The sequence below is a fragment of the Tenrec ecaudatus genome, chromosome 6 (genome assembly GCF_050624435.1).
Source record: "Tenrec ecaudatus isolate mTenEca1 chromosome 6, mTenEca1.hap1, whole genome shotgun sequence".
NCBI lineage: Eukaryota > Metazoa > Chordata > Mammalia > Afrosoricida > Tenrecidae > Tenrec > Tenrec ecaudatus.
The window spans coordinates 126,251,493-126,276,120 of NC_134535.1; the positions used below are offsets into that span (position 1 = coordinate 126,251,493).

Genomic DNA, 24,628 nt, shown 5'->3' on the forward strand with positions numbered 1-24,628 from the left:
GTCCCCACCTTCACCCAGGGGCAGAGGGAGGTTCCAAAAACCCCCAGGGCAATCAAGGGGTGCCCAGGTCCAAGGGCCATCTCTAAACTGGGCTCCCCTTTCTCCCCTTCCCCAGCTACTAGAGAAGGAGCCATTGATCGCTGTGAGGAGTCAGCAGAAATACCTTCCCGGTCTAGTCTTGCTATCTCCCTCAGATGACCTTACTATGTGAGGCACCTGCATGCCTCATCGGCGTCCACTTCAACCTGAACTATCGGATTAAAGTCACCCTCTTCTCACTGCACCTGTGTGTCTACCAGGCTGGAAGAAGGACCGTGAACCTTACCAGTTACTAGAAAGTGCTCAGCGACACTCCTCAAGTGACGCCCTGGACATGGGTCACAGCTGCAACACCTTAGATATGCCTCTGCCTGCACTCCAACTGTGTTCCAGATACCCACAGACTCTCAAAACTAGAAGAAACATTATCGATCACCCCAACCCTTCATGCTATGAAAAGAAATTAAAACTCAAAAAGGAGAAAAACCAAACCCACTGCGCTCGAGTCGATTCTGACTCACAGCGACCCTAGAGGACTGGACAGCACTGTCCCTGTGTTTCTGAGACTGTAACCACAGTCTCATCTTTCTCCCGAAGAGCTGGCTGGTGGTTTTGAACTGTTGACCTTGCAGTTAGCAGCCTACCATGTGAGCACTATGCCAGCAGGACCTGGTGCTTCCTGGGGCAAGGACAGCACAGGATAAAAGCCCCCGTTAGCAGGTCACGGTTCTGCTAGAAGCCCATCTGGTTATGGTGCCCTATGACTTGGAGCAGCAGAACAGCCCTTTCACAGGTGTTGCCCCATTCATAACAGTAGAAAATTATGAAGTAGCAATGAAAATAATTTTATGGTTGGGGGGTCACAACAACATGAGGAACTGGATTAAAGGGTTGCGGCATTAGGAAGGTTGAGAACCACTGACTTAGAGCTTAGGCAAGACCTGGGCTAGAGAACCAGGGACCCAACAGGCTGAGCAAACCCATCAGGTGCCCACTCTCAGACCAGGCTACTGGATCAGCAAGGATGACTCTCAGCAGACACATTGTGGTGCCGTGTGGACATGGACCTGGGGCCAAGACTGGTTACCAAAGGAAAGCTCAGCCTTTGGAATAAGTCTCCACCTCACTCTCGCTCGTAGTAGGGCTGCCTGCCCTCTCTCTCCCGTGGACTCGGGCCTGGAAGGCCGTGTGCTCATGGTGGAATATTGCAAATGATGGAGAGTACCACAAATGGTTAACATGCTTGCTGCTAACCCGGAGGTTGGCAGTTCAAGTCCACTCAGAGTTTCCTCGGATAAAAAGACCTGGTGATCCACTTCCAAGTGGTGGGCCACCCCACCCTGAGTTTTCCACAATGCAGGGAGTGCCCGCCCAGGATCTGCAGCATTCCCTGTGTCATGTCTTTACTTTTTCAGGAGGTGCTGAGGGAAGGAGGCAGTGAGACGCCTGCCCCAGTTTCCTTTCCCAGGGGACTGGAGTTCTGGGATCTTCCCAGGTTCACGCAACTGGGATGAGAGAGCCTGTCATCCGTGGCCACAAGCAAGAGGCAGCTCATAAAACTTTTTTTCTGGTTGTTTTATTTGAAAATCCTGGGATGTGTGCCCCTTCCTCACCGGACCCATCCCCTACCCCACCCCCCAAGAACATGACGATGCCACACATACACACACACACACACATACACACAGGAACATAGGGCTGCACTCACGACAACATTGAAAAAATATACATTATATATAATACACCTGGGAGGTGGGGCGGCCTGCTTCCCGCCTCCATCCTCACAACCTAGCCAGGGCCAGGCCAGAAAGGAAGGGGCAGGAGCAGGGGCCTGGGACCCCAGGATTGCAAGGGTCGGAGGAGAAGACGACACAACAGGAAGGGAGATGGGAATAGGGGAGAAGCAGGGGTCCCCAGAGTGAAATGGAAATAGAGGTGGTTGAGGATCACAGAGGGAGAAACAGGGATGGCCCAGCAAGGGGTGGGGCTGGAGTCAGAGGGAGAAATTCTTCCCAGGGACAGGAGAGAGTAGGGGAGGATAGAGCAGAGGATTTCCTTTAATTCCCCCACCCCTGCCATTGCTACACACTCCCCCCACCTCTACAGTGCATGGATGGTGGGGGTGGGGGGACAGCCAGAGCTAAGGCCCTGCGGGGGTGGACATGCAGCAGAAAAGGCAGCCAAAGTCCTCCAGCTACCTTTCCACGGCAGCCAGACCAGACCTGCCCACTGGGGTAGCCCTGGACAGCCAGAGGCAAGAGAGGTTCAGGGGGCCCAGGGGGAGAGGGAACGGCTGGAGTGGAGGGTGGAGGCACAGATCCCAGTGGGACCCACTGGGATTTGGAGACAGAAGGCGGATTCCCTCTGGAGGGGCTCTTGGCCTCTCTTCTTTCCGAACGTCCTTCTCCCTTTTCGGGGTGTGCCTGTGTCTCCGCAGGGCAGGAGCTGCTCTGTGTCAGGGGAGGGTGTCGGCCTTAGTAGCGGTGCGGGGGGGTCTCGATGATGCGCCTCTCGTCGCTGCTGGGGGAGTCGGCTGCCTCGGAGTCACTGCTGTCCTCTTCCTCCCGCTGCCCAGCGGCAGCCCCGGTCACACAGACCTGCCGGCTCTGGTAGGACTAGAGAGGGCAGAGCCCAGGAGCAGGGGTGGATGGCAGGCACGCACCTCAGGCCCTCCTCTTCACCCCATTCTCCCTGCCCCACAGCCTCCCTCCCACCCCTTGCAGCCTAGGGGTGGGGCTGGGGTAGGGGGTGGGAGCCAGGCCTGGACCTGGGTCCTTGTTTGAGGCTTTGCCGTGACCGGTCCAGCCAGCAGAGTAGGACACCCCCCCCCCCGCCCACCCCAACGGGCGTCCTGCCCCCTCCCCAGGGCCACTCACCTCCATAGGATTCACGATAATCGTGAGGGCTGAGTCGTCCCAGAAGAGGTCAGGGTCCTTGGGGTCACTGGAGGCCCCCGGGGTGAGCCCGGCCCCCGAGACGCGGCGGTGAAGGGAGTGGATGCGCACGAGGCCCAGGACGACCATGAGCACCAGGAAGCCCACACACACCACGATGATGAGGGTGGCGGCACTCGGGACCACTGGGGGGGGGAGAGCGTGGGTGAGGGGATGACGGGGGGCCAGGCCCCCCGTAAGGGGCTGCACACAGCAGTGGCGGGGGCTGGGTGGAGGAGGGAGACCAAGAGTGAGAGGGGACAGGATCCAGGCTAGCTGGAAGAGGGGAGCATCCCACAGAGCTGGAAGAGAAATGGAGCCCCCTGGGAAGGGCAGAGAGGTGGGGGTGAAGGTGGAGGTGGGGTGAGGGTGGAGGGGCAAGACAGACGGAGGAGGAAGGTCCCCTGGCCTGCGCTGTTCTAAGCAGCACTGTTCTCCGCCAAGAGGCCAAGGACGGGAATCTGCCAATGTCATTCTGCTTGTGCCATCCCCAGGGCCCACTGAGCCTAGGAAAGAGGTGCCCCAGTGCCCAGTGGGGGGAGAGGCAGCCACAGGACCCTGGCTGGTGCAGGAGTGGAGACACAGGCCAGGTGCCCAGGAAGCGGGGAGGCAGGTCTAAAGTCCTCCAGGGGGCCAGGGGCAGCCGTTACCCACCTGCCCTGAGCAAGCTCCTGCTTGCTGGCAACTCCCTCCTCCTGGTGGGCTCCCGGCTACCGGACATAGGGAGCTTCTGCTCCACCCTAGCCTGTCTCCGAGGTGTGGCCATGTCCACCCTAGGCCTCTCTTGCCTGTGATCCCGCAGCCTCATTCTAACACCCAGGTTCAAGGGGGCATAGACCCGGAAGGGCAGAGAGACCTGGAAGGGCGCGTGCACCCTCACCCTCACCTTGGAGCTGATGGCGGCAAAGCAGAAGTGCATGCACAGGGACACACCCAGGAGGAACATGTGGATGCACAGCTGGGCAGCGGACCACACAGGCCGCACCCCAGACAGGATCCTGCAGGCCTGCACCGTGGCCCGCACCAGCCACCTGGCAGCCCGCTCACACAGCGGGATCAGAGCACTGCTCCACAGGAGGGAGTCCAGCAGGGCCCTAGAGAGCCACACATGCAGCATCACCCAGCTCCCTACCGCCTGAGCGGTCAAGGCGATGCCCTGGAGGATGACGTGAGCGCACCAGACGTGGACCGCGAGGGCCGCAGAGTGAGTAGTCCGTCGCACGACCCTGCCTGCCCCCTGCGCACACAGCCATGGCAGCCGGAACATCACAGAGAGGCAGGACAGGAGTGCCGACAGCCACAGGGACAGCAGGTGGAGGAAGAGGCCGCACACACTCGCTCCCAGGACCACGGCCCTTAAAGGCAGCTGGATCACTATTCCCCACATACATGAAAGCACCTGTCCCCCTGTGTGTGTACACGGGGGCTCACCTGACCCCAGAAGCTCCGTGAGGCCGAGACCCTGGGCAGTCCTGCCACGGGGGAACTGTCGCACACACCTGTGCCAACCCCGGCCACACACACAGACCAGGGTCATACACCCCTAGAGACATACACACATTCTACACCCCCAGTCCCAAGTTCACCCAGCACTTCCGCCACTCAGGAGACAGAACACAGAGAAGCCCCTAGCATGGAAGCCCCCACTCCCGTTGTGCACCTCTTCTCTAGGCAGCCAGCACCCTCACACAGCCACACGCTCCACAGACCAGCCAGGTATGGAGACAATGCCCTGCCTGACCGAGTGTGCCAGTCAGAGGCCTCCCTGAGGGCGCCCTGGCAGCACTCCACCAAGTTGGTGCTTCGTCTTGACTCGACCCATGGCCCACTTGGGGCCATTCTCCAGTTTGAACTGGCTCGTTAGGGCAGGGCAGGGCAGAGATGGGCCTGCCTGTAAAGGCATTTCTCAATGGAGTGGGCGGGAGGGAAGAATGAGACAAAGTAGCACTTTCTGTTCATTTGCAGAAAAACAGTGCCTCCCAGGTCTCCCATGTCAATGGAGGAGACCCAAGGACGAGTGACAGCGCCGGCAGATAAACCCTGTGACCAAGCCCAGGCGCTGGAAGGAATGCGAGACCCCTCTTCCGAGTGCAGGCCACATGACACCAAGTCCACGTGTCCGTCTTGGGCCTCAGTCCAGTGCATCGGGTCCCTCTGTACTCTTGGCCTGGTAAAGGAGGTGACCGGCTGACTACCAGGAATAAGAAATGATCACAAGGAAGACAAAATACAGACCCTATCTGCAGGTAAACAGCAACTATTATTAAATGAGCCGAGAGGCTAGGGAGCTGCAGTTGGTCTCATTTTGGGCCCTGGCCCATCAGCAAAGGAAGGCCCTGAAGGCTTTCCTCCAGCAGGTGTCGCTGGACCTGAGCCATGTTGGTTGACTGCAGTTTACTGAGGAAGAAGGCAGTTCTTCCTCAGTCGTATTTTGTGTACCTTCCGATTGGCTCCAGACAGATATCCCACCACTCGTCTGTCAGATTTTTGTACTGAAGTGGCTTGTGTACTGCTGTGACACTGGAAGCTATGTCGCTGGGACGGGAAACCCCAGCAGGGTCACCCAAAGTCGACAGGCGTCAGCAGAGCTCCCAGACTAAGAACAGACTACGAAGAAGGAATAGGCTGCTCACTTCGGAATTAATCACTGAAAGCCGTATGGATAACACCGAAGCATCGTCAGTTACTGGAAAACTAAAACCTAGCAGCAGAACGTGGTCAGAGATAACACTGGAAGGTGAGACCCTCGGGTGGCAAGGTACTCAAAATGTGACTGCGGAAGAGCTGCCTTCTCAAAGCAGAGTCAGCCATAAAGACCGGCGAGAAGTTTTCAGGACCTTCACTGACCGCTGGGCACAGCCCGAATGAAAAGCAATAGCGCCGAGCATCAACTGGAACTTGGAATGCACAAAATATGAATCTAGGAAAATTGGAAGTCATCAAAAATGAAATGGAATACATAAAAATTGATATCCTAGGCATCCATGAGCTGAAATGGACCTGTATTGGCCATCTTTAATCAGAAAATTACATGGTTCACCAAGTCTGGGATGACACAATCAAGAGGACTAGCACTACATTCATCATCAAAAAGGACATTTCGAGAAGGGTATTTGAAACGCAATGCTGTCGGGGATAGGATGATGGCTGTCCTCATACAAGGAAATACAAGCAATCCAACTGTTACTCAAATTGAGGCACCAACCACGGAGACTAGCAATGCAGAAAATGAAGTACTCTACCCATGTCTTCCATCTGCAAATGACCAAGCATGCGATCAAGATGGCGCTGATAATTATTGGTGATTGGAAGACAAAGGTTAGGAACAAAGAGAAAAGAATGGTCGTTGGAAAATACGGCCTTGGGGATAGAAATGAAGATCGAGATTGCGTGATAGAATTTTGCGAGATCAACACCTTCTTTTTCCCCACTTTTTTTTAATTCCAAAAACACAGATTGTGATAATACACATGGACTTCTCCAGATGGAATACACGGAAATCAAATGGACTACATCTGTTGGACAAGGCAATGGAGAAGAAGCTCAATATCAGCAGCCATAATTATTCCAGGGGCCAACTGTAGAAATGACCATCAGTTGCCCGTAGGGAAGTTGAAGTTGAAGAAAAGGGAAACGAGACCACAAAATATAACCGTGAGCGTACCCCACCTAATTTCAAGACCATCTCAAGAACAGACTTGATGCCTTCAATGCTAATGACAGAAGAGCTAGGGAGCGATGGGAGGACATCAAGAACATCATTCAAGAGGAAAGCAAAAGGTCATTTTAATAGACAGGTTTGTCAGATGAGACTCTGAAACTTGCCCTTAATCATAAAGTAGCTGAGGGATAGGGGCAAAAGACGAAGTCAAAGAGCTAAACAGAAAATTTCAAAGGGCCACCCAAGAAGACAAAATAGTAAAATAAAATGTGCCAAGTCCCAAAATTAGAAAAACAAAAGAGCAAAACACGCTCCTCATGCCTTAAATTGAAGGAACTAATGAAAAAGTTCGCGTCTCCAATCACAATATTGAAAGACTGAATGGGCAAAATAGTGAATGATGCTGCCACTTGGAGAAGGACATCCTGCTTGGTCAAGTAGAAGAGCCAGGAAAAAGTGGAAGGCCCTCCAGGAGACAGACGGACACACTGGCTGCAACCATGGGATCAACCATGGGGATGGCGCAGGACCGGGCAAAGTTTTGTTCCACGACACCTCACATCAACAGACAGACAGATATGAAGAGATTAAGAAGTCAGAAGAGCCTTTCTTGCTGCATTGGCTCCAAGCAGTGAATTCTGGTTTGAAATGGCCTGGGGGGGACTGTATGATCTGGTTATAAGGACACTGTTGAAAGCTCTGTTCATACACCCAAAAAGGGGCCAGAGGTCCCTGGAAGAGACTTCTTTCAGTCGTGGTTCCTCCACGTCTCTTGACATAGGCTTGATCCTGTCATACAGCTTTCATGACTGCTCCTGCTTCCTCTTGTTCTAGCCACAAGGAAGCTTCGGGTAAAGCCCTGGGCCCATTGTAGCAACTGCCAGGCCTCCGGCCTCTGTCTTTCATGGACAGGTAACCCCCGATGGACGACTGGGCTCCATTCAACTAACGCCTTCAAAAGTTAGTTCTGATTTAAGACAACCAACGCTTCGTTCTTTCTTTATTTTTTCCAGTTTTCATCACTGGTGCCTTTTACTGGCTCCCATCTCCAGACATTCTGATTTAATTGGTCTAAGGCAGGGGTCCTCAAACTTTTTTAACAGGGGGCCCGTTCATTGTCCCTCAGACCCGTTGGAGGGCCGGATTATAATTTTTTTTTAAACTGTGAACAAATTCCTGTGCGCACTGCACATATCTTATTTTGAAGCAAAAAGACAAAGGGGCCAAAACACTCGGCGGGACCGTTGTGACCGGCGGGCCGTAGTTTGAGGACGCCTGGTCTCAGGTGTAACTTAGGCAGCAAGATTTTTTTTTTAAAGGCTCCTCGGGTGATTCTGACATGCATCACAGTTTGGAAGAACTGGATGAAGAAAAAATGGAATGTCTTTTCTCATCTTGCCTCATGCTTCTCAGAAAAGATATTCGTTAGAATGGGACGCCTCCCACACCCAGCCTGGAGCCTCCAGCCCTGAGGAAATAAAGATTGAAAAACCTCACCAGGCCCAGTCCGGCCACATCACCATCCCAGATCTCCACTGGGTCGACGTTTGAAGGGGTAAGACCCAGTATCGCACCCAGAGGAGGTTGAATGAGAGGATTCTGAAGGAAAGACCTGGAGAAAGAGTTAGGGAGCGACTAAAGAAAAAGAAATAAATTACCCTCAGAGGCTGGTTAGATTTAGTTCGCTCACACGTCTCTGTCCACGGATGATTGTGTGAAGCTTCTTCCAGCTTTTACAACTGACTGTGCCTGACACTCTCTCCTCGCCCGTACTTCCATGTGCTTGGCCGTCATGAATCACAGGGCTTAAAATGAAAAGGGTCTCGGGGCTTGTCCTCAGAGAGAGTGGAAAAGAAGGGAGCCCGCCCCAGAGACAAGGAAGCACAAGCAACAGTGCACGTGGCGGCCACTGCACCGGAGAGGAAACCAGACTGAGTCCCTGGAGCTACGAGGACGAAGCCTGAGTCAGAGAAGTCCTGGAAAGCTCCCCAGGAGCTCAGTACAACTGTAAATCATGAGACAGACGAATTTTAAAAATGCTAAAGTGGAGAATCATAGTCAGGAAAAGGAGCTTAGTCGTGCAGTGGACAAGCGCTCAGCTGCTGACGGAAAGGCTGGCAATTCAAACCCACCAGCCGCTCCCTAGGAGAGAGCTCTGAGTCGGTCTCCATAAAGATTACAGAACCTTGAGAACCTTGTGAGGCAGTTCTCCTTTGTCCTTCTGGTCACCATGGGTCAGAACCACTCTGCAGGGCCCAACAACCTCATCACTGCACAGGCGCTGAAATCACGCTGCCTGGGTTGAATCCTGGCTTGCGCTAGGGTCTCGGTCTCTGTCTGTCCTTGCCTTCAAAAGAAGATAGTCTAGTTCCAGGTTCACTTGTGGATAAGCTCTAAGCGAGTTAATACGTGTGAAAGCCTACAGCCTCTGGGTTTCCGATTCTTATTATGCCATGACACCGACTGCAAGGAGGGCTGGGCTTTCATGGAGAGACGTGGGTGCCCGTGAACGTCTTCCCATGCAGCCTCTGCTGAAAGTCTTCACAGAACTCTTTTGGGAATGTCCCACACAGCCTATGATGCAGACTTTGGACTTTTTCTCAAAAGTGACAAGCCTATGTGCCCTTTGAGAGTAGATTTCAGACTTAAAAATATAATGTGCTATGCAGAGCCAACACCAACAAAAGTGAATAATGTCGTTGGGTAATATTGCACTGGGCCAAAAGCAATGTGTGACTAAAAAAGTAACAAAAATAAAATGCACCTCATGAATGGCTTGGAAGGCAATTTTAAAAAAGAGATTTAAAAGCAAATATCAAAGCAAAACCAAAAAAAATCTTTAGCTTTTATAGTTTTATCATTTGATTTTAAAATGTTATTGTTTAATTAGTGAAAAAGGACGCTTATTTTATCATATAGGTTACAAACTAATGTGCTCCCAATTTTGTAAAAAGAGCAAGGTAGGCATTGAACAAGGTTAGAACCTGTTTTCAATATTACCAGTGGTTCCCTCTCCAAGAGGAAATGATGACTCTTCTTTATACTTACATTTTCCAGATTGCGTACAATGAAGCAACTCTTTGGTTGGAAATTGAAAAATGCATTACTGCTAAAGGGGCCTGGCCAAGAAACAAAATTACCTTAAAGGGGGTCTCTGTATCGGGATTAAAATCTTATATTCTTTGCTTTATAAATATCCTCATGAATTGCAGATAGGGCATAATTGCATGTGTAATATACAGACCTTCTACTTGAGGACAGGGGCTGCACCAGTCCCATGATGCTTTATAGTTCTAAAAGCACCTGAGACAGTGCTAACACATAAAACCAAACCATTTGCTAACTAGTCAACTCTGACTCATGGGACCCTCCGTGTCTCAAAGTCGGACGATGCCCCAGAGTTTTCAACAGCTGGTTTTTCTGAAGAGCCCCAGCCCCGACATCCCCCTGAATAGACTGGTACCATCAACCCGAGGGTTTGCGTCGAAGTGCTTCATCATTTACACCACCTGGAGTCTGCTAGTACACATTAGGTGCTTAGTCGATGCTGAAGTGCTTTGCTACGGAGGGAACGTCCGTCGGTCCAGACTGAGCTGATATTACTGGAGGACGACAGAGAGGATCAAAAACACCAAGACCACGACTCCACACCGATTCTTCGCAGCCCAGTCCTGACCGATAAGTGAAACTGGAAGTGATCTGAATTTATGAAATGTGTCTGCATCCAAATAATCACTGGGATGGGAACGATTACCGTGGACACCCTACTAGGCACCCTTTCTCCCTCTTAGGGAATGAGGGTAGCAGTTCAGTGTGTAGCAGCCAAATCTTTTGACCAACAGAGTCAGAAACAATGACGCCCAGCTCCAAAAAGGATGACCAACGATACCACTTTGAATGTGTGTCACTCTCCATATTCCTGGCAACAATCTCCTACATCAGATTCCTCAAAGGATACACGCCACCTCTCTCAGTCTCCCTCCATTTTTCCCTGTTCCAGTCATTATTCCAACACACCCACATTTTACAAATTCAGGTCTGCTCCGAAGTTGCTGCGTCCGCCATGACTGAAGGCCTTTGATCCCCTGACCCGAACCCCATCCTGACTTTGAGATTCAAAGTGCCCTGCAATGACACCAAGCTCACATTCTTCATTGGGGCTGGGGGTAGGGGTGGAGTAATGATCCAGAGAGATACATTTGCCTACAGCCATCAACCAAGTCAAGTGTCACAGAGGTCAGAGCCCCATGCTCCACCTCTACCTCCCTTCCATGGCCCCAGCAGTCAAGCAGGAGAACACCTGGGCCCAGCCCTCTCCCCCATCATCCAACCCTCCCCGCTGAGCCCCACCACACCCCACCGTACGTACTAGAGTTTCGATGGGAGCTGGCCAGGCTGTGTCCAGCCATCTCAGGGGGCGGCTGATGACCACGGTGCAGGAACTGCTGGGAACTGAGCACATGGCTGGGGTGGGCAACCCGATTCATGCTGTGCAAGACGTTGACCTTGGAGCAAGAAGTCTCAGTGGGCACATGGGCGTTGACCCAGACCTCACGCCACAGTCCCCCAGCCCAGTCCTACCTCTTACCTACAGCCCCAAACCGTCTCCTCCTCCACCCACCATGAGCTCTAGGCACCCTCCCTCCCTCCTGCAGGCTCCATACCCACCAACTATGGGTTTCAGTCCATGCCACCCTGCCTCCTTGCCAGTGGAGGGAAGGAGGCCATGGGTACCTCCACGATGAACTCATTGCTGGAATAACGGCCATTCATTTCCGAGCAGGAAAGCCGGAATTTCCTGGCATAAAGTGCAGCTCCATGTCGCAGCCGATAGCGCGCCTGCCTCAGGATCTCCTCGTACACGGTGATACTTTCCACCCCTGGGGAGAGGAACGTTCAGGGCCCAACACAGTGGAGACAGGCCCGAGGCTCAACCCTCCCTCGATCTCCTCCACACTCACCAGCTCACACCATGCAAAACCTAGGGAAAGGGTGTGGGGGTGGGGGTGGGGGTGGGAAATAAACCCAAGTCACATAAAATGGGTTAGACCGTCCCTCAACAGGAGTGTGACTCAAACTCTCACTCTCAGAGCAAGGGCAGCTCTGTGACTGACCCACAGCAGCTCCGTCTCCTGCTCTGCCCTCTCCCCGTGTTCTATGGCTTCTCAGGAGGGATGGGGGAAGGAACAAGGAGATGCTGAAGAACAGAAGGGAGGGGCAAGCAGGAAGGACTCTGAGAGATGGGAACACAAAGGAGTTCTCAATCAGGTCCTGGAAGGGAACGGAAAGAGGAGAGACACCTTCTGGACGAGTCTCTGGAGACTCCTAGTCTGTCTGCCTTTGCCTCACTTACCATGAAGCTACAGTGTGTCCATGAGGTTTGTGAAATGGAAGACAAGCCGTTTGGCTCATGCTAAACCACGGCAGGACTAGAATATTAGTTAGGGATGTCTGAGCCACAAGAGGAGAGTGAGAAGAGAGATCTGGGGGAAGCCATGAGTAGAGGTGAATCAGAACAGAAAGGAGTTGGGTGTGGTGAGAAATATTTTCAGTCCACCCCTTAGACACCACCTAGAAGACAAAGGGTCTTCTTCCCAGACCGGGCACAGGGTCCCGCAGACCCCTCTGGGTTTCTCACACCCTTGATCAGAGAACGGGGTACCAAAAGGCGAGGCCAGGCGTTCGGCCTCCACTGACCTGCAATGGTGAGGTAGGCAGACGTGTTGGTGAGCTCCAGGCCGTGCTGCTGGAAGGAGGTCATGTCCAAGAGCAGGCTCTCCCGCTCGGGGTCCAGGTCATCCCCCACCAGAGAAATCTCACAGCCATCCAGGTTGTGCACAATCTCATCTGACATGCGTGTGTCTGTCACTGGGCAAGAGAAGGTGGGGGCCTGGGTCAGAGCTGAAGGGTTCGTTGAGGTTCTGAGCCAGCCAGGTGTTTGGGACCATTCTTGTTCCCCTTCCGGGGCCATTTCAAACGATGACTTACAAGTCGGCGGCATCATTTAAGAAGCGCAAGACCCAACCATTTTCTAACACCTATGTACCTCCCACTGGAGCTACTTCCTATTGACAAGTGGTTCCCATCAAGCCAATGCAGGAGGAAGCGACTGTCGTTTCCAGTGCCAGACTCCCCCACCCTCCAGTTCCTCTCCATGGAGTCATGCTTACCAGTGCCCTGCCAACTCTCATCCTTCTTGGCCTCCACCTGGTGGGAAATGGAGCAAGTAACTTGAAGATCAGGAAACAGAGGAACCCCCTCCGGTCCCTCAAAGTCCATGGCTGGACGGGCAAAATGGGCTGTGCCACTCAGCAGGATTTGTGGGGCATCAGGCTGAAGAACCACCACATAGCCCTCCACTTCAGGGATGGAGACACAGGATTCCTCGCTGAAGCACCTATGGGCGGACAGGGAAGAGAGGCAACTTGTGACCACAAAGCCCCCTCTCTTACAATCCATATCTAGCTCACCCTTCTGGGCCTCAACCTCTACAACGGAGCACCCCATCTCAGAGAGGAAAGGCGGGTAGCGTCTCTTCCCCCTCACCCCATAGGACTATGCTGGAGGGGAGAGGCGCCCTTTGTGGTTGGTGCCACTGCAGAGACAGAAGTTCAGGTACCCCTGACCTGACCAGTACAGGTAACCATGGGATCATGCCTCCAATGGCCTGCCCCAGGATCGCAGAGCATCTAGCAAACCTTATTATTGATGAAAAATAATAAAACCTGAACTTACAAAAAACATACAAACACATACAATTCTTTTCCCAGGAGGTTCAAAACAAGACGTGCTTTCAGTACAGAGTCTAGTAGAAACGGTGCCACAAAATAGCCAACAGCCAAAGTAAAGCGGGGGCGATCGAAGGAAGCCTTCGGGTGATGCCTTCCAGGCTCTTGGACGTCAGGGAAACTCACCCTGGGAGGTGAGCGAATCTATCTTGCATTGGGTGGCACCTCCCAGGAAGCCTCACTGACCTTGGCACCAGAGACACGGGCCTATCCCTCCAGGATATCCCCAAGCCAAGCCAACCAACCAGACGGCTGCCCGGGAAGTGCCAACCTTTCAGTTTGTAGCTAAGCCTTAACCGTGGGCATCAACCAGGGTCTCCGTGGTAAAGTGCTTGTTTGTATTCAGTGGAAAAAAGGAAGCCTGTCTTTCTTATCAGGTAAGGATGAGGGTGGAATGTTGGATTTATCATGACTGCCCCAGCCTCAAGAAACCATGAGCGCACGGTGGTCAGGACACTGGGCTGCTAACCAAAAGGTCAGCCGTCCCAACCCACCAGCTGCTCCATGGGAGGAGGGAGTGGCAGTCTGCTTCTGTAAAAATGTGCAGTCTAGGAACCTTATGGGGCAGTTCGACTCTGTCCTCCAGGGTTACTATGGGGTGGAATCGACTCCGCAGCAGTGGGCAATGCAAACCCTCGCCGCAAGATGAAGGGTGAACCGAAACCGGAAGGCAACGATAAACAAAGTTAGGAAGCTACTGCCAGATGATCCGAAACGAGAACTTGGGCAGGGAAAATCTAGCGGGACCGCCAGGCACCATGCAGGAGTCTGACAGAAGTCTGACCGTTCGATCCATGTCACCTCAAAATCAAAACTGCAAGCTCACTGTCATCGAGTCAATGCCAACTCGCAGAGACCCTATACGACAGGGTAGAATTCCCCTGTGGGTTCTGAGATTGAAACACTTTACAGGAGTAGAAAGCCCCATCGTTCTCATGCACACTGGCCGATGGTCTCAAACCGCTGACCTTGCTGACCATACCCCAAAGGGTTCCACAGAAAGGCAGGATCTGGGCGACCTGGCCATAAGCGATAAAGAGAGGGAAAACTCAAAGGTGACTCAGAGGCTTCAAGCTTGGGTGACAGCAAGGACAGAGACGTCATTGCAGAAAGAGAGAAACCAAGAGGCATGTCTGTTCTTGGCATTGAACTTGATTTAACTGATTTGTTTGAGAAGCTGGCTGAACTAGATACAGATTGCAGCATGTGTCTTCAGTTGACCTCTGGGAGAAACTAAAGCAGAGTAACAAAATAGAAACCCCAGAGTAACACTTCTCTGGTGGCTAGTGGATTTGTACTGCCAACCTTGCGGCACAATGTGTAACCGCCAGGGCTTCCGGAAGCTGTGTAAGGTAGGATCCTGAGGCCGGAAGGCAGAAATCCTCACCCCTCACGGGCATAATCCACCCACTAGGTGGCAGTGTCTCCTTACAACGGCTCCATAAATGGTTCTAAGGGATGAAAATGCCTTCGCGGAACAGCCAACACGGATGGAATGTTAACTAGGCCTTCGCGAAGCATGCAATCAGACCACTTAGTTCTTATAACAATCCCACGAGTTAGATTCTATTGGTATCCCTGCTTTATAAATGAGAAAACTGACGCCCAGAGAGATTAATTTGCCCACTGCCAAAAAGCTAGAAATAGGTCTTGCGTCCTTAATTAGTATGCCCTTGCGGCCTCTCAATTAATTTGTATTTTTAAAGCATCTGCTAAATACTTAAAGCCTGAAATAGGCTAGCGTTTTTCTTTTAGGGAATTGAAAATTATTCACTGAAGATCTGGAGTCAGAAGATTATGAGGGCAACCAGAGAGCGGGAAGAGGGCAGCGAGGAACGAGTGTTGAAGGAACACTGGGCTTCTGCTCAGGGTGAGGAAGCAATTGGAAACCAGTCATGGTGATCGCCGCACAGCCCGGTGCGTATAATCAATGTCACCAAGCTGCACATGTAAAAATGGCTGAAGGACATATTTATATCTCATTTTTACAAAACCCAGGAGACGGCTAGCTTTTTCTGCGAAGGACGAGACAGTAAAGAGTAATGACTTTGGCAAGTGATCCGGTCTCTGTCCCAACTGCTCAGTTCTGCCATGGTATCACCAAAAGTAGCCAGAGGTGATATGCAAATGAAATGGCCCCAGCTCGGTTCCAATAAAACTTTATTGACCAAAATAGGTCGCAGGCCCCAGATTTCATCATTGTGTTTGACTTTGCAAGAACTAGATTAAGCAAGATTCAAATCGGTAAAAGAACTAGAGCTCACTAATTACCAAGGGCATGGAGGACATTAATGGAGTCAGAATGTATTCCAGACTCCCAATTCCCAATCCAATACCCTTTCTGTCCACGTTACATATCAGCATAACCCCAAAGCCCACTGCCATAGTCGACTCCAACTCACAGCGACCCCATCTCTATAGGGTTCCTGAGGCTGTCGATCTTTACGGGAGCAGAGTCATGCCTTTCTCCTGTGGAGTGACTGGTGGGTTTGAACCAACAACCTGGTGGTTAGCAGTCCAACACGTACCCAAAAGTGTCACCAGGGTATTTCACATTACGGCATTAAAAAGATAACAAAATCAAATTAAAACTCTGACTCATCGTGTGACCGCACAGAAGAGAGTACAACTCCCCCGTCAAGTTTCAGAGGCTGTAACTCTTCGCCAGAGCAGAAAGCCGTGTGTCTTCCTCCAGCCGAGCGGCTGAGCAGTGCCAACAGCTCCTCTGTGGTCAGCAGCCCAACAAGTAACCCTCCGCCCGTGCCCCCAGAGCCGCTTAGGTCCCCGCACAGAGGAGATGAAAACCCAAGGTGTGACTAAGTGGAAAGGGAAATGAATTCACTGTGAGGCACTGATGTCATTCGAGGTCATCTACCAACATTGCTGGTCAATTGTCTTCTCTCAGAGCCCAGGCCCCCTCGCCACACACACACACACACACACACACACACACACACCCTCTACAAAATCGGAGAGGTGTGCCAAACCCCAGATGATGTCTAAGGCCAAGGACTCCTGGCACTGTCCCTGCTCTAAGACTGGCCTGCCCCACCCAACACTCACTTGACGGCAGTGGTGAGGCGCAGGGGCCTGACGCCAGGCGTGGCAAAGCGCAGAGTGTTCATGTAAGCCACATGCTGCAGGGCATGGTTGAAGGTCTCCACATCATCCCCCTCCAGGGTGAGCAGGGACTGCGAGGGGTTCACGTGGACCTGGGCCCCAGACACAGACACAGCTGAGAGCAGGACCAGGAGGCAGGGAGCAAATGGGGAGAGGGAGGTGGGGTGGCAGGGTTGAGGGGCAGAGGGCATGCCAGGAAAGAAAGGGCTAGAGAAGGGGGGTATACCTTCATGCCTTTGCCCAGGCTCTCGAAATCCCTATAGTCCAGCCCCTCCCGGCATGCATAGAGGCACTCGATGACCTCCCGGCTCTCCAGGCGACCTGAGCGCACGCTGAAACCAGCCAGGTAGCCGTGGAAGTAGTGGTGGATCGGCAAGGGGTCTCCTAGGGCAGGAACACAGGAGGGGCACCAGGAGGTGAAAAAAGGTTAAAAGGAGCAGATGGGGCAGAACATGGGAAGGGGGACTGAGAGAGAGAGAAGAGAGAAATACAGAGAAAGGGAAAAGGGGGAAGAACAGATATCCTGAGGGGGGGGGGCAGAAATGAGAAATATAGAAATAGAAAGAAGGCAGGGGAAAGGAGAAGGAGACAGGAGGATAGAGGGAGGAGGCAGGGAAAGGGAGCAGGATGAAAGAAAGAGAAGAAAGTTGGAGGAGAAGAAAGGTGAAAAAGAGAAGTCACCATCCTCAGGAAAGCTTCCAGGAGAAGGAATCAGGACGAGGGAGGCGAGAGGGGAGCCAGGAGGGGCGTGCAAGAGAGGGCGTCTTTCACGGTGGCATGCACGGAAGCCCAGGGAGAGGGTGTGTGCACTTGGCGGGCGCCCAGACCTTCCCCCTCTGTCCCATTAGACCTCTTCCACTTCCTTTCCACTGTGGGGACACCAGCAAGAGAATGTCTGCATCTCACTCCGTAGTCAAGAAAAGACACCCCCTAGGCCGCGCCAGAAGGATTCGATGTGGAGACCCCACCAAGTGAACAGGGCTTTACCTCAAACTCACCTGCAGCAGAGCGGTGGAACCGACACACTCCCTCGGACATACGGCTACACCGCCCCCGCGTGGGAAGAAGCGGATGACTGTGGTCCCAAGGGTATGGAATTGGCAGGCGCTGGACTTGGGTTCAGATCGCTTACTTTGAAGGTGCCCAATGCAAGACTCCCATTTATTTACCACTTCAATGCCTCCTTGCTCTCTTGGGATGATCTATTCATCTGGTAGGCATGGTTTTGCCTTTGTGAATGAGTGTTAATGAAAGTTTGCCCCATCCCCAATCCCCATTGTTTGTGGTCAGTATCCGGTCACTTGAGAGTTTAATCTGTACAAGTCAACAATCCAAGTATTACAGTCTGAAGTCAGCCTATACGCGTATAAATTCCTTTTCCCAACGGCGTTTTAAATTCTCTATCACTGGCCAAATGAATGACACTATTAAAATAACTACTTTATGGCCCAGGGGGATGACGGAAAATGCTCTCTAATGTAAAATGATGATGACGTCCCTGAAATGATCCAGAGACATATGTAAATCATAGATACATGAATGGATTTGGGGCTTGCACTTAATTCTAGCCCCAATCTAAGAACAATTGGCTCTCATGCCACGGCCCTGCTCGAGGCTCCCCCTCATGAAGAGATCGCTGAAGAATGGGCGCGATAGCAACATGTGGTGAAATAACTACATGATGCCCAACTATCAGAAAGAATAGCTTCTGGGGTCTCAAACAAGCAGCTATCCAAGTGAGGTGTCCACATGAAAGAAGCACACCAACCTTGACCCAAGGACTATAAAAAGTAAAATCCAAACTTAAAGGAGGGAAAGGTTTCAGGGCTCAAATTGTGAACACCAGTTTGCAGAAGGCCATGGGTGACAGTGGAAGCCCAAAATCCAACTGCAGGGCCCCCACCTGGAGCTGAGGCTCTGGAGAATACCCTGACTAGAGTTGAGCAAAGTGAACAGCCTTGCTAGCAGGGAGCACTGGAAAGTCGATTATGATCAATGTAGTTAGCTAAAAGGTCATACTTTGCTATTCGATCTCCCTTTTGACCCATTTTAAAGTTGTTTCCATTTTAAAATATTATCTGCTTTATGTTTTGATTTAGGTTTTGCTCTTGTGCCTACTTGTTGCCGTTGGGTTCTTGTTTACTTGTTTGCTTCCTGTGTGTTTGTGTTTTGTATGATTTCCTGTACATCAAATCCAGGACCGGTATCCCTAGAGAGACAATAACTGGATAGGGGCGTGACAAGGGAGGATGGGGGACGTGGGGAGTCTGAGAAGAAAGTGTTCTGAAATGGATTGAGGTGACGACTGCACAACTCTTCCTACGATGGTTGCGTGACTAAGTTGTACGATGTGTGATGTACATGCCAATAAAATGACTTTTAAAATAAAGAAGAAAGGATCCCCATACTCCCGTCAAACGCCATGTCCCGCCTCTCTGGGGAAAACCTGCCCTGCTGCCGTGCTCCGGGGGCTCTGGCCCCTGGGGGTGGGTGAAGCGGGAACTGCAAGGACTGTGGGACAAGGATTGGGGGTGCAAACGGGAACGTGGAACAGAAAGGTCAGGTAGAAATCTCCGGGCTGCAGGTCTCACACACAGAGTACCTTGTGCTGGGTCCATGCTGCTGTCTCCTCCTTTCTCCTTCTCTTTGCTCTTCTCCTCTGGGGGACAAAGTGCCAGAGAGCTCAGTCGGGGGTGGGGGGCAAATATGGACTTAGGGGAGTGAGGGGATTTGTCATGTTTCCGTCTCTCAGGTCTGCTAGACACACACACACACACACACACACACACGGGGGGGGGGGGCGGGAATTAAATCATCTGAAGACCAGAAGACTGGTGAACCTCTGAAGGGAGTGGTTCCGGTTCTCCAGCAGGGGACAGTGGAACTGTACAAATCACCAGACTGCAGATGGAACCACATGAGAACAAGAAGCGATGCCGAGAGGGCAGTGCTCCAGGTCAGAGGTGATGTGCGCTGGGATGGGCAGAGACATGGAAGGCTTCCACTGGGAGACCTTGAGCTGGCGTCCTACCCTCATCTCACAGGGAGGCGCAAGAAGGGGCCTGGACTAGCCCTGCGGACGCGATCAGGCTGCTCTCCCAAGCCCGCCTCCCCTCATCAATCCTAAACCTCTGGATACCTTTGATACAAGTTCAGAGGGTCTTACCAGCCCAGCAGGCCCCGATCATCAGAGCAGGCTCCCTTCGGGGTGGGTGGATGAGACCGTTGTCGTGGATGAGGGCGGGGTCGAAGGAAATCCCATCAGCATAGAGCGTGACCGTGGGGAACTCGAGATTCAAAGCGTAGTGGTGCCACTCATCATCACAGACCTGGGGAGACCAAGGGCAAGCGCCTCCCCGTCACTTCAGCTTCGGGGAACTGTGCTCGGGAGACAGGCCCCAACCCCTCATATGCCCAGTGCCTCCCGGAACAGCTCAAGGACCAGCACCCTTGCCTCAAATCTATCCAACAACAAACCTAGTACCTAAAATCCCACCATCTTCAAGAAAACCTTTAAAAATATGTAACATTGCCAAAAAGGAGTGGCATACCATAGCACCACTAATTCCCACCCACCCGCCCCCCAAAATGTACATATATGAATGCATGCGTGTTTATATTATGTATCTATGGCATCGGACCAACACTGGTCTGTCAGTTTGTCCCCCTGAGGTGGCGTGTGTGTTGCTGTGATGCTGGAAGTGAGGTCACCAGTGTTTCGAAAGCCAGACCGGCCCCTGGAGAAGCGCATCCTGTGTGGGGAAGTAGCTGGGCAGCAACAAGGAGAAAGACCTGCGACGAGATGGGCCAGCGCAGTGGCTGCATCGATGGGCTCAAGCCGAAGAACACTTGTGAGGGGGACACGGGCACCGGCAGGGTTTCCTCCAGTGCACACGGGGTCACTGTGCGTCGCCCTCACAGCCACATGGCACAGGGATGTTGAGGATCATTGTGTCTAGACCATGGCACGTGATCTAGGATCATTTCTAATCCAGCGGGAACCACAAAAACAAACGTGGGTCTCCCTTCGCAGGCAGCCGAGTTAGGAGTAAGGGATGGTCAGAGAAATGAAGGGTGGAGAGTTTTCTGCCTCTGCAGTTCCAAATAGTGGGGTTCCTGAAGGCTCTGGCTCTTTTCCCTTTACTCTCTACACTCTCTTCCAGGGGACAACCTCATCTGTCCCCCTGGATTCAGATACAGCATTTATGCCCCTCATTCTAAAATCTAACATCCTTAACCCAGAACCTCCCTTCTAAGGCTGACGATCTCCACGTGGCTGGGTCACAGACATCTCACCTTTCATGTGTGTGAGACAGAAGTCTGGTCATACTAAGAGTTAGGCGTTGGGCTGCTAACTGCAAGGTCAGCAGTTCAGACCCAGCAGCTGCGCCAAGGGATACAAACGAGGCTGCCTGCTCCCACAGAGATGCACAGGCTTAGAATCCCTGTGTGGGGTCACAATGAATCAGAATCAAAATGAGGGTCGTGGTTTGGGGGGTGTGTTTTAGTCCCGGCCTCTTTCTGACTTCCTCAACATTGCCTGGGCCGTAAAATGTGCCAACACATACCCAGTGCGTGACTTAGGAAAGAGACACTCTGAGATCCTCCCTTCCCTCATCCTGCAGATCTAGTCCATCAGTAGTTCCTGTCGGTCTCGGGTTCAAACTGAACAAGAAGCCCTGTTGCTTCTATGAGGTCCTCGACATCTCTGTTTCCACACATCCGCCAAGTCTCAGTGTGGACGCTTACAACTCCACCACGTGTTGTTCCCACGGATCCCAAAGGGATCTGCGTAAGACGTAAATCTGACCAGGCCACTTCCCTACTTCCAATCCTTCCAAGGCTTCTATCTCTCATCAAACAAAATCTCAACCAGCACACAGGCCCACTGCGGAACCTGGTTCCACCCACTGCCCCCCCACATTTCCAGTCATCTTTGGGCTTTCTACCCCAATCACCCCAGCCTCCTTCATTATCTAGAGCTCACTCTGGCCTCAAGGCACCTGCCTCTCCCTCCTCCTGGGCCACTGCTCCTGTCTCTACAGGTGACTACTTCTCAGCCTTTAGATTACATTTCGCCTCAGTCTCACCTTCCCTGAACATCTCAGCTGAATCCCTCCTTTCCCGATCTTCCCCCATTTTCCACCTCAATCCCTTGCTTATTTCTTTCAGAGAATTCATCATAAGCTATCGTTTTCACACGCCTGTTTATTTTATTTAAGCCTACCTCTCCAGCTACCACGTAAGCTCCGCGAAGGTAAAGATTGGGTTCCCTCTTGGATTCCACCGCATCCCCAGAACTTCAACAAGGACCTGGGACTTCACTGGCATGTAATAAATGCTTGTTGGGTAAATGGAAGTGGATTAAAGAGGAACAGAAGGGTTCGTGTAAGCGGCCAATGTCAGCAGCCCAAAGGAAAGAGTAAGAATTGGTAACGAACAGAATGTTTCTTGACATGATTTCTGTAAAGAGCTTTTACAGCCAGTCCTTAATTGTCCAGTTTGTGCATTTCCCACCGTCTTCATTTCCCTCCCTCTCTCTACTTCCTGCCCTTGCTCAGCCACTCTTCCGCCAGGGCTTACAAGAAAAATAGAAGATTAAAAACTCAGATTGGTCCCATTGGTCCTCGTGAAGGACCAGCTTGGAGAATGACTGAAAACAGACGAGGCTGCAACTCAAGAGATAATTTTTTTAATTTCTTCCAACATTCTATCCCTCATAATCATGTCCAATAAGAAGAATTAACATGTCAGGAAGTCTTTTAGTTTACAAAGGATTAGTCTATCGTTGATCCTACCAACGACCCTGGAATAGAGACTTCTTATGCTCCCCACTTAGCAGGGCAAAGGAGAAGAGGCTTGGACACATTGGCTAGGAGACTGAGCCCCAATTCACATATGTCAGAATGACCTGTTTTCTCCATTACAACATGTGAGCTGCTGAGAGTCGGGGACGGGCACTGTTAGGTTAGGTTCTAGATAAAAGCGAGATAGAGCCCAAATCTAAACAGAAGGTGGTTGTTGGAATTGGATATCATAGTACGTAATCCCAGAGTGCTTGTTATAGGAGACGAGCCTTAGAAGGAATGTACAAGGGAGCCTAGGGATGGGATGTTTAATGGCCGTAAGGAGAGAATGAAAGACGTAGTACGAAGCAGCCTAGAAAATGCCAGCCCCTGCCCTGCCCCAGGGCCCTCCGACCCTCCGTCAGCTACCAACAACCGGGCTCACCTGCTCCAGCTTCCAGAGGAACTTGACCGGGCGGGCACTCTCAAGCAGGGGCCAGTAGAGGAAGGCAATTCTGCAGCCATGGACCGTCAGTGAGTAGTGAGAGAAGCCGTCCTCTGATGGGAGAAGGCAGAAGCAAGGATCAAACACCAGGCCTGAAGCAGGAACAAGCTCAAAGCACCAGGAGGGGGAGTGTGCTTGTTTCTCCAACTAACCCTCCCTCGTGTGCTCTCTCACTCCTTCGTTTATTCTCAATATCTCTCTCTCTCTCTCTCTCTCTCTCTCTCTCTCTCTCTCTCTCTCTCTCTCACACACACACACACACACACACACACACACATTTACACTCATACACCATTTACTTCCAGTGGTAACTAGGATGCTCAAGCACTCTGATTGGCTGAAGGAGGAACCTGTTTCCAACCACCCTTGATTGGGCTTATGGCTAATATAAATGCCATGAGAGACAACCACCTTCAGGTTGAGAGAAATGGGGTCAGAGGAGTGACCATGAATGAAAGAGCTGAGCCCTCCCACCGGGGAGGGGAGAAGTCCTTTGAGGAAAAGGATAAGGTAGTGGTCAAGGGGAAGGAAGGGGCACCCCCTTAACCAGGCTTTTCCAGTACCATGGAGGGCTGTAATGGGCAAGGAGAGAGGCAGTCTACTGCATGGCGGACCTCAGGGAGATGGGATGACGACAAATGAGAGCGGCTATGGCAGGTCCACCGCGTGCTGAGAGCAGGACCATCTCAACATAGCCTGTTGGGCACATCGCTGGATTTCAGGAAGGAAGACATGCTGCACTGTCACTTTGCAGAAGAGGGTAAGTGACCTGCCCACAGTCACATAACGGGCAGCGACCGAACCACAACAAGAGACCAGCTTGCCCACTGTGGAGCAGTGCCCCTAGGGAGGCTCACCGTTCTGCACCGTGTTACACACAATGGTTTCCTCTTCTTTCTTGCCCTTGCTGGGAGTTACGCCATGCTTCATCCAGAAGGACAGGGTGAAGTGGTCACTGAGGCTGTCCTGGGACCCAGAGCCTGTTCCACCCTGGGGCACCTGCACAGCTTGGGTGCCATTGAACCAGTAGATAAGGCTGCTGTCCTGGCTGTAGTGCACGGAGAGGCCTGCGGTCCAGTTGGCATTGGGGCCAGGCATTGGCAACAGATCTACCTCCCCCGTGGCAGCACCTGCAAGAGCCCAGGTGGCATGAGTATCAGTCCGGGGCAACAAAGGTAAAATGGAAAGTAGGTGGGGGGTAGAGAAAGGTTTTCTACAGCTAGTCTAATCGCTTCTTCGAGACTTTCAAAGACAAGATGGGGATGGACCTCGAGGGCTCTCTCTCGTTAACTCAACCCATGCTCCAACTCTTCATCGCTCCCCACAATGCATCTGATGACGGCATTGTGCCGCGACGAGTCTTTGCAATGACCTATCCATCGCCCTGTCGGCCCCCCAAAGCTAACCAAGGACCACGATCCCTGTGGATATAGTAATGTGCTTGGAGGAGTCCAGCAGATTCTTTGAGAGGAGCCCAGGGAGGCCAGGCAGAGACTTGGTTGGAAGAGATAGGCCTGAAGGAGTAAGTCGGGGGCAAACCTACCGCAGAGTTTCCTCAGCGCCCGCTCGGAGTAGTTGTCCCGGTCACAGCCCTTGGCCACATGGCTGGTCTGTAGCTCTATGGTGGCCTGAATGTTCCAGAGAGGCTCATCACAGGTCTCCAGACGGATGCCAGGAAACAAAGCCAAGCTCCCAGCGCCCGGGGCATACTCAATCCTTTTGTTCCAGCCTGTATGGGTGAGACAGAGAGGCCAGTGAAGCAAGAAGGTAAGACAGCTGCTTTCCTCCTGCCTCCT

At 52.1% G+C, this 24,628-nt stretch overlaps 1 protein-coding gene across 1 annotated transcript in view; it reads right to left on the reverse strand.

The window, feature by feature from the left end:
- Positions 1-1,697: 1,697 nt before the first annotated feature.
- CLSTN3 (calsyntenin 3) overlaps positions 1,698-24,628 on the reverse strand; it is a 28,899-nt gene continuing 5,968 nt past the window's right edge. Inside the window, exons 6-18 of the mRNA XM_075553124.1 lie at positions 24,376-24,561; positions 23,690-23,962; positions 22,773-22,885; positions 19,708-19,870; positions 19,144-19,200; positions 16,768-16,925; positions 16,485-16,633; positions 12,804-13,030; positions 12,331-12,501; positions 11,368-11,513; positions 11,003-11,138; positions 2,916-3,118; positions 1,698-2,654 (exon numbers count right to left, since the gene is read on the reverse strand). Coding sequence (XP_075409239.1) covers positions 2,514-2,654; positions 2,916-3,118; positions 11,003-11,138; positions 11,368-11,513; positions 12,331-12,501; positions 12,804-13,030; positions 16,485-16,633; positions 16,768-16,925; positions 19,144-19,200; positions 19,708-19,870; positions 22,773-22,885; positions 23,690-23,962; positions 24,376-24,561 — 2,123 coding nt within the window. The 3' untranslated portion in view covers positions 1,698-2,513. The remainder of the gene's footprint in view (positions 2,655-2,915; positions 3,119-11,002; positions 11,139-11,367; positions 11,514-12,330; positions 12,502-12,803; positions 13,031-16,484; positions 16,634-16,767; positions 16,926-19,143; positions 19,201-19,707; positions 19,871-22,772; positions 22,886-23,689; positions 23,963-24,375; positions 24,562-24,628) is intronic.